The following is a 15,214-nucleotide window of genomic DNA, read 5'->3' on the forward strand; positions in this document are numbered from 1 at the left end:
GACTTCTTCTGGTTTCATATACACCCCCCCCCCCCACACACACACACAGGATGGGACAAAGGAGGTTTACAGTTGTATATGAAATACAGTTTATTCTTTTATTGTTATTTATTAATTATTGTATTATTTTCCATATGGACAACTGTAAACCTACTTTTGCCCCATCCTGTATGTGTACTTTTAATTTAATTTAATTTATTTATATATTTTTATTATTTTTAATATATATTTTATTGTTGACAGTGTTACAGATGTGCAAGGCTAATTGCACTTTGAGAAAGTACTTCATTTTTTAAGGAAGTCCTTAAATCGAATTTCTTTTTTATAAAATCTTTTTACTATAAACTTACGTTTAATTGTAACTTCTTAGTATATTTAACCTTAGTATATTTAATCTAATGTTAGTCAAATTTTCATTTTAACTAGGCATTTATTAGAGGAATTTGGCCTTTTCAAGGTATCAAGCTTATTTCTTGTATTTCCTGAAGTTATTTAAATTAATTTTTATTTTCTCAGATGAATTTATTATAACTGACGTTTTATCTATAATTAGAAGATGTTTCAGCAAAGCTAGCAGGTTTTTTACATGACTTTTTTAGTCGGAGCGAGATCACATTTTCACTCATGTACAATTTCACCTTTTTTCTCTTCTGAGTTCAAATTTTACCCTTTAATAGCATTTTTCTTATTATAGACATAGTTATGTTTATCCATGCTAATTTGAAAGGTCACGGGAAAAAACGAGGAGAGCATCAGGGGACTACCATGTGATTTTGGTGAGGCCAGGCTTCACTGTGCCTCTAGTATTGAGAAGTATTCTTGAAAATTCCCACTATGTCTAAGTTTTTCTGTTTTCAAGCTGAGCTATAAGATTTTCCTTGTAGGGGTTTTATTCTTATTTATATTTTCATTTTTAATTAAGATTATTTTATTTTCCCTCAAAATTCTGTGGATATTAGCTTTTTAAGTCTTGATTTTGCCTCATTAATTAATAAAAATACCCAGTCAAATTTTTAAAGAGAAGCATTGTACAGTTACCAGCTGCTGTGCCTTTTCTACAGAATCTGCCTTCTCTTGGTGACTCTCACTGAGGACTACTCATTGATCTACTTCAGACTCACATGCAGACAATAGACTGAAGCTGAGATGATTGGCCATCTTAGAAAATACACTTTTCTGTAATTGCCACACTTGTAGGGCCACAGTTGGTAAATGCCCCCACCTCCCACCCTGTCCTGCCCCCCACCCTCTTTTTGAACATCTGTGAGCAGAGAACTATGCTGAATACAGTTCTTTTCTTTAACTGTCATTCTTTTTCCGTTATGAGAACTGAGTTACCATCAAGGTGGCATTAGCAGAAGGAAGGTATCAAGTATCTGTGTTATGTGCTGTATAAATTCATTTCAGTAGAATGATTACTGCTCACCAAGAATGCACAGTCCCAAAGGAAGTATACTACAGGAGTCCTAAATTTAAAGAAGGTAAACATGTATAGAGTTCAGTAAGATTTTCAGAGATTGTCATTGCAATTTCCTAAATATTATCAGTGTAATACATGGTACTTTTTTCACACTTAAATCAGCTAGTTCATATTAAAGCTGCTATTACTAAGCTGCTTTTAGCGATTTGCTAACAGTTTCAGTTTTGATAATAAATTTGCTAATATTAATGTGCATGCTGGGATGCTCTTTGGAATGTCAGAGTTCTTTCTCACTTTTAATGCAATGTCAGATTTTATTTCTCATCTTTCCTGTTGGTTTGACTCTTGTGTTTGTGCTTTCCACTTTACAGGCATGCAGTATGGTGAATATGTTAATAATCAAGCTAGCTCCGCACCAACTCCCTTGTCATCAACTTCCGATGATGAGGAAGAGGAGGAGGAGGATGAGGAAGCAGGTCTGCTTTAGCTTTACACCAGTTCTTAATCTTTTCCTACTCAATTTTTTTTTAATGTCCACAGTCTTACTAGCCTCCTTAAAAAGTATCTTTGCAGATTTAGCTCAATGAATTTGCTTGGTTTAGGTTATAGAGGTTGGGGCCACTTGAAATGAGGTGTTTTGCTTGTCTGTTTTATTTTTCTTTCGTAGGACATCTTTACCATTTCACTAAGTAACAATACATCTTTCATGATGACAGAGCGGTTTCTTCTTTCAGAAGTGCGTTTCCTCTCATGTCATGCAAAAGAATGAGTGTTGACTAAAGCTTTTGACTCTTGTTTGCCCTAACACCCTTTTAGGAGTAATGTTTTATTTTCTGCTTTGCATGCTATTTTAGTCTAGTCAGAATGAACCATTTGGATTTTATAACATTGATAAACAGGACAATGTTTCTTTGAGGTCCTTTTGGCATTTATTATATATAGAAAGCCCCAAATTTGTAGTTGTTTCCAGCTTTATGTAGTAGTTCATGTCTTGCCTGTTGAGGAAATTGTGCATATGATTATGTGTGGCAGCCTGCAGTCTGTTTACTTTCTTTTCTGCCTTTAATAGAACACTGCAGTTCAGTTCCTTCATTAATTCTAATAGTTCAAGACTGAACCAATAAGTGATGACCTTTTCAAGTTATTGTATATGTGACCATAATTATCCTTCTGTTACCTTTACTATTGAATGGAAGAATTTGCTCTATAAATAGTACATTTAACTAAAAGTTTCTGTTTCCTTTCCATTTTTAAAATTTTCAAATCCTTAGGCATGATTTGGGGGGATGTGAAAATAGAGGGTTCTAGATAAGGAATAATTTTTCTTACTCTAAATATGTAAATACCTATCTGTCTTTCTGAATTTTTCGTAATTTTTGTCTTACACAACTTCAATCTCATAGAAAAGTTGGAAAAAGAGGAAAGGAAGCTCCCATATACATTTTACCCAGATAGACATTTTTGTCCCACTTACTTACTAATATTCTATCCATAGTTTTTCCTACATCATTTGAAAGTAAGTTGGAGATATCATGGACCTTTGCCCCTAAAAACTTGAGTATGTATTTCCTAATTGTAAAGACAATGTTTTCTTTTGTTTGTTTGGTTTTTAAAGAATAAAAACATTTATTTGAGCAATAAGAGCTACAGCCCTGGAAACACAAGTTCAGGTAGCAACCTAAATTGTGTTCCAAAGGAGAGGTCACCTTTTATAGAGAATTTTCCTGCCTCTTAGGTCCCACTTTGATCTGTTTTATGTAAATGAGTTTTCCAAATTGTATAGTTCTGACTTGTCTAAGTCATGCAGTTCTGATTGGTCACTATAAATGCAGTGCAATATAATTTGCATAGCTGTGATTGGACAGGGCACGTCTCAGTCCATTGATCAAAAGGTGAAACCGGGGCTTGCCTGCAGTAGTTAACAGCAAGCTGGGCATAGTGTGGGAAGCTGAAAGCTCAGTCTGAGGTTCTTTTCAGTACACAGAGTACACAAGGAACCCATCAGCAAATGGCCAGTAGACTCTTAATTATTTGTCAAATTTGGGCTATCAGTTGACCATTGGGAGTCAATCTAGGTAGATAAATTACTTCGCAGGGTAAGACAATGTCTTATATAACATAAACAATAAAGATTTATCAGGAAATTGAATTACTGATATATCTGCTACATAGTCCATGGTCAAATCTCAACAATTGTCTCAATAAGATCTTTTGTAACTGCTTTCATGACCCAAGGACTCAATACAGGGTCATGCATTGAATTTAGTTGTCATTTGTATTTAGACCGTAAGAGAATAGTTCGTAACCTTTCTTTCTCTTTTTTCACTTCGACATTTTTGAAGAATAGAGGCAAGTTATTTTGTATAGTGTCCTTCAATTTGGGTTTATCTGATGTATCCTTGGGATTAGATTCAAATCATGCTTTTTGGCAATATTTCCAAATATTGTAATATATTGTCAGTGCATTCTATCTGATGCACATAGTATATATATGTGTGTGTGTGTGTGTGTGTGTGTATCCACCCTCATCTGAGGATATTTTTCCATTGAATTTTATAAAGAATGGAAAGAGGGGCGGGGAGAGAAACATCGATGTGAGAGAGAGACATCGATTGGCTGCCTTCCTTGAGCACCCATGACCAGGGCTGGGGATTGAACCTGCAACCCAGGTATGTGTCCTTAACGGAAATCAAACCCATGACCCATGACAGTGCATGGGCTGACTCTGTGACCACTGAGCCACACTGACCAGGGCTTGTTCCCGTAATAATGATGTTAACTTTGATCTGTTGGTTAAGATCTTGTCTGCCAGGGTTGTCCAATCTGTCCTACTTTTCACCCTTGAAATTAATAAGTAATTTGTGAGAAGATTCTTTGCTACTTTATAAATATCCTGTTCTTTAATAAACTGTCACTCAGTTTTAGCATTCATTGATGATTTTCTAATTCTAGCATTCTTTCTATATTTATGAATTGAGGTTTCATTATAAAGAAGAGCTATTCCTTCTCCCTTATTGATTTCTTTGGGTTCATATTGACTGGTGGGTTCTTATTTTACCCGGTGGGTTATAAATCATTACTATCATTAGTTATTTTGATAGCAGTTTGACCACTGGCAGCTCCTCGAAATTGTCTTCTTAAATGTTCCCATGAATATTTGAGCACTTACTTTAAGTACCTTTAGGCCTCAATAAGGTGTTCCTAGCTTAGTTTATACTTACACTGCTGCAACCCTGGAATGAGCCATTTCTTTAAACAGCCCTGATTCCTTTAGTGGAGAAGGGTGTTTTAGAAACGAAGATCTGATTGTACTATGTGGTCATTGTTACCAGTGGGTCATTCTTTCAAGGCGCTGGATCGTTATTATTTAATGTACATATTTTTCAGTTCCTAGATACATCTCACTTTATCTCATGATCCTTATTTTACACATTTCAAAAATGTGTTGCTTTTTATAATGTTATATATCAGCCTAAATTACTCCCGTTTTTATTCTGCTTGCAATTAGGTGCAATTGTTGAAAATTCCATTTCCTTAGACTCAAAAAAATTAGGAAATCAGAAAGATTTAGCATTTATGGCCTTTTCCCCTATCACCTTATCTTGTTTAACTAATTTTTTTTCTTGAATATATTTCAGATTAAAAATTCCTGAGTTCTTAATTCATGGCATTTAAGTTTTAATAATGCCTAACATTTTTGAGCGCTTATTGTGTGCCAGTTTTGCAGCTCTAAACAGCTAATATGTTTCCCTGGGTTTTTGTGTCAGTTCTTCTAGATTCACATCTTGGCTTTGTCACTTACCAGCTTTGTGACCTTAGGCAAGTTTCTTAAACTCATTCAGTCTCAATTTTACTCATCTGTAAAATGGGAATAATAGTTATAATTGAGGATTAAGGGTATTCTTTGTAAAGAGCTTATAACAGTGTCTGGTAAATGATAAACACACAAAAATTACCTGTCTTTTTTTTAATATATATTTTTATTGATTTCAGAAAGAGGAAAGAGAGGGAGAGAGAGATAGAAACATCAATGATTGATGAAACAGTCATTGATCAGCTGCTTCCTGCATGCCCTCCGCTGGGGATCCAGCCTGCAATCCAGGCATGTGCCCTGAGCGGGAATCAAACCTCTATCTCCTGGATCATAGATCCATGCCCAACCACTGAGCCATGCCCGGCCAGACACCGGTCATTTTTAACATTGAGATCATGTTCTTAATTTATTCTTCGGTACAATCTTGCAAGGCAGAGATAATCGGTTCCATTTTACAGATGAGTTGACTGTGATCTGAACAAGTTAAGTAACATTTGTCTAGTGATGCAACTACTAAGCAGCATACTGCTGATGCAGACTCAGTTCTCTGCAAAACAGTATGAAAAGGAAGGATTCTCCATCTCCTAGTCAGAACACAGCACCAGAGTAGGAGGGAACTAAAGGACACAGGGCAGTATGTAGTCACTACAGCATTATTTACATGTTATCTTCCCCTCTGCTTTTTTTATTACACAGCAAAATAATAAGACTATGCTGTGGAATTTTTTGCTAGAACCCTGGTGTTCTCTATTCATGGTTTCCAAAAAAAATTATTTTAGTTGATTGCAAAATAAAGGGATGTTCCAGTGAGGGGAAAGAAAAATGGAAAGAAACCCTAGCTTTAAAATAAATTTTATTTTTATCTTTTTTAAACCATATTCAGTTATAATAATTTTTTAATATGTAAAGAGATAAAATAAGGGGGCTTAGATTGGTTTGGGAATTATATATAAGTATTTCTTTTTTTATCTTTTTATGGAGTTTTAAAAATTTTACTTTTTAGTTATAGTTGACATACAATATTATTTTTTTTCTTGCAATATATTTTTTCAATTTTATTTTATTTTTTCCCACTACCATTTGTCCCCTCTATTCCCTCTTCCACCTCCACCCATCCGCCTCTACCCCTGCAATCACTAAACTGTTGTCCATGCCTATCACTTCTCTCCCTTTTTTTTTTTTTTTAATAATCTTTATTAATTTCAGAAAGAGGAAGGAAGAGGGAGAGAGAGAAACATCAATGATGAGAGTCATTAATCAGCTGCCTTCTGCATACCTCCCACTGGGGATCGAGCCTGTAAACCGGGCATGTGCCCTGACCAGGAATCGAACCTTCATCTCCTGGATCGTAGGTTGATGCTCAACCGCTGAGCCATGCTGGTGGGCTCTCCCTTTTTTTTTTCTTTTTTGCTCAATCCCTCCACCGCCTCCCCCCGCAAGCCCCCTCCCCAGAGCGAGATAAAATATTAGTTTCAGGTGTACAGCATAGTGATTAGACTTTTATATGTGCCAGATGGGTACATATAAATATTTCTATAGAGATTTGGAATGCTCTAATTTTTAAGCATTTTAGTGGTAATTAATTCTCTATATTCATGAGATTTTTTGTGTGTTTAGGTTATGTGGAATTATTCTCCAATATTGAAAAAACTTATTGAACAGTAATGAACTGTCAACTAGCAGGTTTGGAAATCAGTAACATTCCTCTTTAGAGGTAAAGTAACTATGCACTTATTGTAGCTTTTCACTTACTAAAGCTTGGGGCTTTCTTTACAGCAGGTCTATCTGGCAGTCAAATAAAGAAATATTTGTTTTAAACTTTCAATTTTAAAAGAAAATTATTTTATTTCAGTTCTGATTTTATATTAAACTAATTATGTATTTTAAATTACGTGCTATAAATAGTCCTCCTTTTAAAACTTTCCTCATTAAATTCATACTTGGAAGCTAAAATAGAATTTTGTACTAGGGGCAGTCTTATATTCTGTTGGAAATGTCTAAACATTCAGAATTGTTGCAAAATTTAAAAAAATGGTTTATCTTAAATTCTCTCCTTTTTGAGCCTATTCAGTCCACAAGTTTTCACTCCTTCAGTTAGTGCTAGAGTAGAATTTTCATTAGTTTTAGATACAGTAATGCAGACAAATACTGTCATTCTTGTACTACTAAGGATACTAACTTGAAAATGGGAGCGAAGGGGAATAAGCAGTGAAAGAAAAGTTGAGAAGTAAGTGAAATAAAGTAAAAGGGGGGAGGGGGACCAAAGTCTAATTCACACTCCAGGCTGTGATCAGCTCCATTCCCTGGAACAGCTCATGTTCCATGACCTGCTGTACATGTGCCCAGCCACCTTTCCCCTGGGGAATTTTCTGGTTGGGAAGAGACCAAACAACAGAAAGTTCTCTCCCATGGATCTGGTAATGTGACAGCTTGATGCTATATTTTGTAAGTGATATTGGAAAAAAAAAATTGTATTTTTCATGATGAATTTTAAGTTGCTAGTCATGTTTTTTTAAATTTGAATTTTAGAGGTGGGGGCAGGGAGAGAAACATTGATGTGAGAGAGAAACATCAGTCTGCTGCCTCTGCACACTCCCTGACCAGGAATCGAACCCGCCAGCTTTTGGTGTAATGGAGGACAGCTCCAACCAACTGAGCCACACCAGCCAGGGATGCTAGTCAAATTTTTGTTTCACTTTCACAGAGGCTAATAGTCATTATTCAGTGACAGGTACTGTGTCAGAGATAATGATGTGTTTATGATTTGCTTGTGTGTGTTAAAAGGTAGTTTGATACAGAACAACTTACTCCTATAGATAACAAGGCAATATTGGCCTGCTTAGGTCTAACTTCCAAAGGGAATTCTTTTTTTAAAAGTAATACAGTATTATTAACTATAATCACTATGCTGTACATTAGATTCCCCCAAACTTACTCAGCTTATGACTGGAAGGTTATGTTCTTTGACCAACATCTCCCCTTTCGCCCCACCCCCAAGAGAATTTTTAAAAGAGTTCAAACCTATCTTTCCCTTTAATGGGTGTACTGTTGTTTTATTTAAACAAGTAAATATCTTTCAACTGAATTCAAGATATTTAATATATTCTTTATTAAACCAGGTCCTGGGTCTGTGAAAGATATAAAAGCATGTCCATGCCATTAAGAAAAGTATTCGTTTGAGGGGTTTTGGTATTTGTATACATTTTTTAAAATGTGGTTATGTATTTGCAGGTGGTACTTGTTACCTGAACATCCATTTTGCAAACATCCTGTATATATGATGGTTCTAGCTGGAAGTTCCATCTTTCTCTACAGTGAGAGGGGGCAGAGTATTGGGGCTAAAATGAAAGGGATTTGGTACCAGTGTCTAGAGTAGAATTAAAAAGGGTACTTTCAAATAGAAATGGTATTCAAATGGTGATTGGATGTTTAGACTATCCCTAAATCTAATTAACTGAAATACTAAACATTTGCAAATGCTTTATTGTTTCCAGCCTGCTGCAGATGTATAGTATTTAATCAATAATATGGATATGGGTTATTTATATGTATGTGCCTGTAAACTAACTGGATAATAAATACCAGCTATCTCAATATTTCTCTGTAAAAGTGTATTTATAAACATTATTTGATAATGGCCCATTTGTAAGCTTGATTAAAAACCCAATGAGCTCAAAGTCTAGTTTGTAATACAGAACAAAATTACAGTGACTATTATGTTAACCATAGTGGTGTTTTGTTTTTGTTTTTTTAGGGAGGAAGGGAGAGGGAGAGAGAGAAACACTGGGGATTGAGCCTACAACCTGGGTATGGGCCCTGACTGGGAATCGGAACTGGCAACTTTTTGGTGCATAGGACGATGCCCAACTAACTGAGCCACACCAGCCAGGGCAGTCATAGTGTTTTATAGGAATATATAGGAGAATCTAGAACTTGGTGTAGGGTGGGATGACAGGGAAGATTCTTTGAGGGGTCAGGGTGGGTACCTGAGCTGAATCTAAAAAGAGAAGTTGGAATTAGGCAGATGAGGGACCTGGGGAGAGACAGAGCTACTTTTTAAAACAAAGCAAGAAGCTTTAGAGAAGATGGCATATTTGGGGAACTGTAGTGAATTTGGGACCTATGGTCTGCCAGAAGAATTGAATGAGGTTGGTTGGGTGGGATGGCTGGGTGATAAGATATTTTTTGAGAACCTAGCACAGCAGATCCTTGAATAACATCATTTTGTTATAAAGTTAATGAGCTATTGAAAGAACTTGACTCTTGTTTATATCAGTTAGCCTATGGTCAAATTGATTTCATTATACATCATTTCACTTAAAGTCACAGAAGCTATAGATGATAATGATATTTCCTATTAAGGTGTTTGGATTTTATCTTGAAGGTAGTGAGTCACTGAAGGAGTTTACATGGGAAAGTAACAGCCAAAGTTGCACTTTAGAATTCATTGGAGCTTATTGAAACTAGAGGCTCTTAGAGTAATCTGGTGGGAAAAATGAGTTCTTAGGCTAAGGTAGCAGGAAAATTGAAGAAGAAGAGTACAGCATAGCATTACCAAAAGAAGGAAATCATTTTTACAATTGAAAGTAATTCAGTTAGCAATGATAAATGTTAAGGAGTGTTCGGCTGAAGTCTGAGAAAAAACAATTGTCTTTGTCAGTCATGGGGGTCATGTCTTGTTTTTCCTTTTCTCCCCTTTAGTAGCGCTGAGGGGAGAGGTGGAGGGAAGAGAGAAAATGAAGAACATTTCCTGAGTCTGGCTAATACCTGTTTAATATTAACAGTAGCCCTGTGGAATAGGCGTTAAAGATCTGTTGTTACAAATAAGAAGTGGTTCAGAGATGTTAGGTGTCCTGTCCATTTCCTCTCAATTGATAAGTGGTGGAGATGGAATTTAGCTTACACTTTTTTCCATGTTTTTTGCAAGTTATGAGGAAATAAAATTTCAAATTATCTGGTTAGTTTAAAGTTGAGCAATACTAGTAAGTACATTGGAGTTCCTTGACCTATGTTGCTTGTCTTTTAGAGAGAAAACAGCTTAAGTCTTTTTTTTAAAGGCTAAAAAGCATTCTGACACTTTCCCCCAGCTTCAAGGATTCTGAGCTGTTCTTGGGATCTCTTCTCCCCTTATTTCCTCAGAGATCAGCTCTTCCTTCCTTCCTCCTCCTCCTCTTTCAGTGTGCGACATGTGGCCAGTAAAAGAATAAGGGAAAATTATTCCCAAGTACTAGATTCAAACTCACCCCCCATTTGTTCTTAGGGTATTTATTGGCACTAATTGTGATGTGAAGTGACTGAGGTAAGTTTGGCGTATGTAAGGTTTAAGAGTGGGGACATGTACCAAAGCTGTCTGTTCAACTGAAACCAGCTAGCAGGTGTGCAGAAAGCAATATTTTGCTTGGTTTAATGGTTTCTAAGATCAGTACTCCTATATTCTAAGAGTTTTATAGTTTTAGTGCTTACATTTTGGTCTGTGATCCCCTTTTGAGTTAATTTTAGTGTAAAGTATAAGGAAGGGTTCTAACTTTATTCCTCTGCATGTGGCTACCTAGTGTTCCAGCACCATTTATTGAAAAGAATATTCTTTCCCCATTGAAATATCTTGGCATATTGTTTTATTTTGAGGTGAAATTCACATAATAAAATTAACCTTTTTTTGAGTTTATTTTTTATTACAGATGTCTCCTATTCACCCTCCCCCCAATACTTAACCTCCTTCACCCAGCCCTTACTCCAGGCCTTCACCACACTAAAGTGTACAATTCAGTGCCATTTAGTACATTTGCAACTTGTGCAACCACCACCTCTATCTAATTGTATCATTTTGGTTTTTATGCACCCACCACTTATCTAGTTCTAAATTTGGGACTATACTAACTAAACATTTTATTATCCCAAAAGAAAACTGTGTAACCATTAAGCAGCAACTTCCCATTTCCCCCTCCTCTCAGCTCCTGGAACCACCAATCTACTTTCCATAGATTTACCTATTCTGGATATTTCATAAATGAAATCATGCAATATGTGAACTTTTGTGTCTTGTTCCTTTCACGTAGCATGTATTTGTACTTTATTCCTCTTTATAGATGAGTAATATCCCATCGTGTAGATGTACATGTTTTGTTTATTCATTCATCTGCTGATGAATATATGGGTTTTGGTGTGTTGTTTTTAATGCTATCACTTTTAGACTTTGACCTTATATATCAGCATTCCTCTTTAGTTATAAATTCACAAATATAAGGAACAAAAAGAAGAGCCATTACTTCCCATCTTAATTAAGAGCAATGATAAGCGTACACCATTTTTCTAGGTATCACAAAGAAAGCCGTTTGTGTCTTCCACATATTTTGTAGTCCCCATACTTAGCATCTAATTTAAGTCTCACAAGAATAGGGTATTTTTTAAATTGTTCTCATTTTGCAGAAGAGAGTATTGATAATTGTCACTTACCCAAAGTTATATAGCAAGTAAATGACAGAGTTTAATGTAACTGCAATCTTTTACTCCAAATCATGTTCTTTGCTAGTAATAAAATGATCCTATGCAAAAAGCTTTAGCTGTTACGCTATGAGTCAACATATGTAATTCACATGGTTTTCCAAAATTATTCATTGAAAGATAATTATGCATACCTGTCCTTTGTATATCACAGTTGAAAATTAACCTAAAATGTAGTTTGAGCCCCATTTATAATGTTGTTATGAGCTAGGGATCACCTCTGTCAGAATTTTGTCTTATGGTGAAAAAGACCAAGATCTCTATCTAACACAAGAGAGGAACTGTGTGCATGTTTTTGTTTTATTCGTCACTATATACTCTAGCATATTTACCTAGGATAATTGTAGACTTTCAATAAAATATTTGTTGAGTGAATGAATGGAATATATTGTATGTTTTACTATCTGTGTGACCCATCCCTAAATTTCATCATAAATTGCCACTCAACATTTCTATTAATCTTACAGGTTTTGAATGAACACACAATAAAAATTCTTTTTTCCTCACTCAAAGACATATGTACAGAGAGAGAGAGAGACATTGATGTGAGAGAGAAACATTGATGGTTGCCTTCCTTATGCACCCCAACCAGGGACTGAACTGGCAGCCTTTTGGTGCAGAGGACATCGCTCAACCAACTGAGCCACTCTGGCCAGGCTAAACATTCTTATGGTCTAATATATTTATTAGAGTGCCTTTCATATATAGTACCTTATTAAGTAGAGCAGGTACTATTTAATCTCCATTCTGCAGATAAATAACCTGAGGCATAGAAAATTTAGTAGTAGGCTAGGTAGCAACCCAAGCCATAGACTCCTCTTTTATGAGGGTTTTTATACAACTATGCTATTAGAAAAGTCATTAAAATTTAATTATCTTTAAATATCCTAATACTGATAAAATGTATTTAATAGCTTGTAGTTTGATAGATGCAGTTTTTGAGATACAACTGTATTAATATTTCTGTCAATCTAAAATTTATATTTGTGTGTTTGAGTAGTGTGATATCTATTCTCTAAGATGTCATCACATATATTTGATTAAATTTTATTCCCCTCATTAGCTCCATCTTCTCCCTTCTCTCATTCTCATCCCCTATTATATCAGAAATTTATTTATGTGTTTTAAAAAATGTCTTTAAACATTAGTGATTTTACATTTTCACTAGAGTCAACAAAGCATCTTTAAAATTGCCAAAGGCTGCTCTAAGATACATTGTCATTTAGACTTAGTTGGCACTTTGATTTTCCTTTTAGGTATTGACAGCTCTTCCACCACAAGCAGTGCTTCTCCACTGCCCAACAGTTATGATGCCCTAGAAGGAGGCAGCTACCCAGGTAATTTGTTTTGTGCCTACTTAATGTTTATTTGAAATAAAGTTACCACCAATTGCTTTTAAACATGAACATATATTATACATAATTAGCAGGGTACATTTTTTAGCAGAAAAAGGAACATTTTCCTGGTATTTCTCAGCCTTAATTTAATAGCATTAATTGTTCTATAACAGCTATGAATGTTTCTTGGCAGCCTAAGGAAATTTATTTTATTTTTGTTATCGTGCTCTTTATCTTTTTCCTCCTTCTAAAAGTCTTTTAATAGTGAATAATTTTTCTCTTCTCTTCCCCTTTTTTATGCTAATAACTCCTTAAATAAATTTTATATTTCTGTTCTCATGCTTAGGTCCTTGAATTCCTTCCAACTAGCCTCTGAATATAAGTAGTCTTTGACTCTTTACTCCCCCTATGGCTCCTGGCTGCCTCCACCAGGTAAATGGATTAACCAACTTGGATGTAGTTTTTGGAGGCATTACTTTTAACCATATTTGGAAATAACTTTGTCATTACATAGAAATAGGAGTTAAAGGAAAAAAATACAAACTTAACCTTTTTAAATGAACAGTCATTTTTCTTATAGTACCTTGTACTGTGATTTTCCTGATTTGCTTATCTCCTATCACGGGATGGCCACACCTGATCTCCCTCTCTCTCTCTCTCCCTCTCTTTCTCTCTCTCTCCCTCTCTCTTTCTCTCTCTGATGACTCCATACCTTAGGACTAACAGAACAAGTAATTTTGCCCTTCTCTCTATTTCTTATCACTCTGGGAATAATCCAGGATTAAAGTTGGAGTATGCTGTACTTATCTAAACACACTGTCTTGCCTTCATTATCCTATGAATCAGAAAACTTTAATCTTCTCAGCTTAGTATAGAATTTCCTTTTAATATTTCAAAAATACTTAAATAAGCTACTTAGTCTTTTGTGGTTACAGATGTCCCCCCAGGAACCACTGTTTGTGCGTATGCATGTAAGAAGTCATGGACTATTCCAGAAGCAATTGCTATATCATCAAAAATTTCTAGGAGAGTTACTTCATTCATTACAAAATGACTGCTCTGACTATACAGTATTTCATGAGCTTCAGAGTAGCCTGAAGTGAAACGTCCATTGTGATGTAGTTAAAAGATCATGGCCTTGGAATTAGACCTTGGTTTGTTTGTATTCATTTATCAACTAATCTTAATCTTATTATGAACTGTGCTTTGAGAGTGAGTGACCTACAGCAGGTTTTGTAGTTATTTATATTTAAGGAAACCTGTGAGCAACTGTAGCAGTAAGGTTAAGTGAATTGCAAGTTTACCCTGTTAGGTACAGGGATAGATTTGAGGGCTGTAGAAATGTATGAACTATTGTGCATTTCTTAAAGAGGGGGATAAGTTTTAGACCTCCATGTTTATGACTCCAGTTCTTTTTTTCTTATGCTGATATCAAGAGACCTTTCTACTTATAGTTCCCTCACCATGAGGGACAAGCAGGAGATTTAAGGATGTGACACTCTTGTCCTTTTAAGAAGTCTGGGGTGTTACCAAAAAGCCTATAAACCAAGCCTTACCTAATTAGCTCATGATGGTAGATGGCATGGCAGAACATCTAGGAATGTATCTTCAAAATTAGAGCCAGTGGAGTCAGTAGAAAGATGTGATTCCTCCAGAAACTTTTTTTTTTTTTTTTTAAATATATCTTTATTGATTTCAGAGAGAGGAAGAGAGAGATAGAAACATCAATGATGAGAGAGACATTGATCGGCTGCCTCCTGCACGCCCCCGACTGGGGATCGAGCCCACAACCCGGGCATGTGCCCTGACGGGGAATTGAACCCCGATCTCCTGGATCTTAGGTCGATGCTCAACCGCTGAGCCACACCTGGCCGGTCAAGAAACTTTTAAAAAATAAATTTTATTAAGTCAGATGCTTTTGAGAATATATTTTTTGTAAAGTCATTACTGGTGAAGAATATGATTTTTTCATATGAAAAATAGATTCAAGTACATTTATATTACAGATTTGACTTGAAAAACAAAAGCTGTCAATATACCAAAATGTTAATAATGGTTATGTATAGTAGAGTAATATTTAGGGTTTCTTCTTCTTGCTATTCTTGTATATGATGACTGAATTTTCTACTGTTTTTTTCTTCC

General features: G+C 35.5%; 1 protein-coding gene across 4 annotated transcripts in view; it reads left to right on the forward strand.

The window, feature by feature from the left end:
• SEC24B (SEC24 homolog B, COPII coat complex component) overlaps positions 1-15,214 on the forward strand; it is an 80,485-nt gene that overhangs the window by 38,581 nt on the left and 26,690 nt on the right. For 2 of the 4 annotated variants that reach the window (XM_081132690.1, XM_081132691.1), the window contains exons 4-5: positions 1,792-1,896; positions 12,992-13,072. In XM_081132690.1, coding sequence (XP_080988816.1) covers positions 1,792-1,896; positions 12,992-13,072 — 186 coding nt within the window. The remainder of the gene's footprint in view (positions 1-1,791; positions 1,897-12,991; positions 13,073-15,214) is intronic. The other 2 variants (XM_081132693.1, XM_081132692.1) reach the window with 1 other exon arrangement.

This window comes from Miniopterus schreibersii, assembly GCF_964146895.1.
Source record: "Miniopterus schreibersii genome assembly, chromosome: 1".
Lineage (NCBI taxonomy): Eukaryota > Metazoa > Chordata > Mammalia > Chiroptera > Miniopteridae > Miniopterus > Miniopterus schreibersii.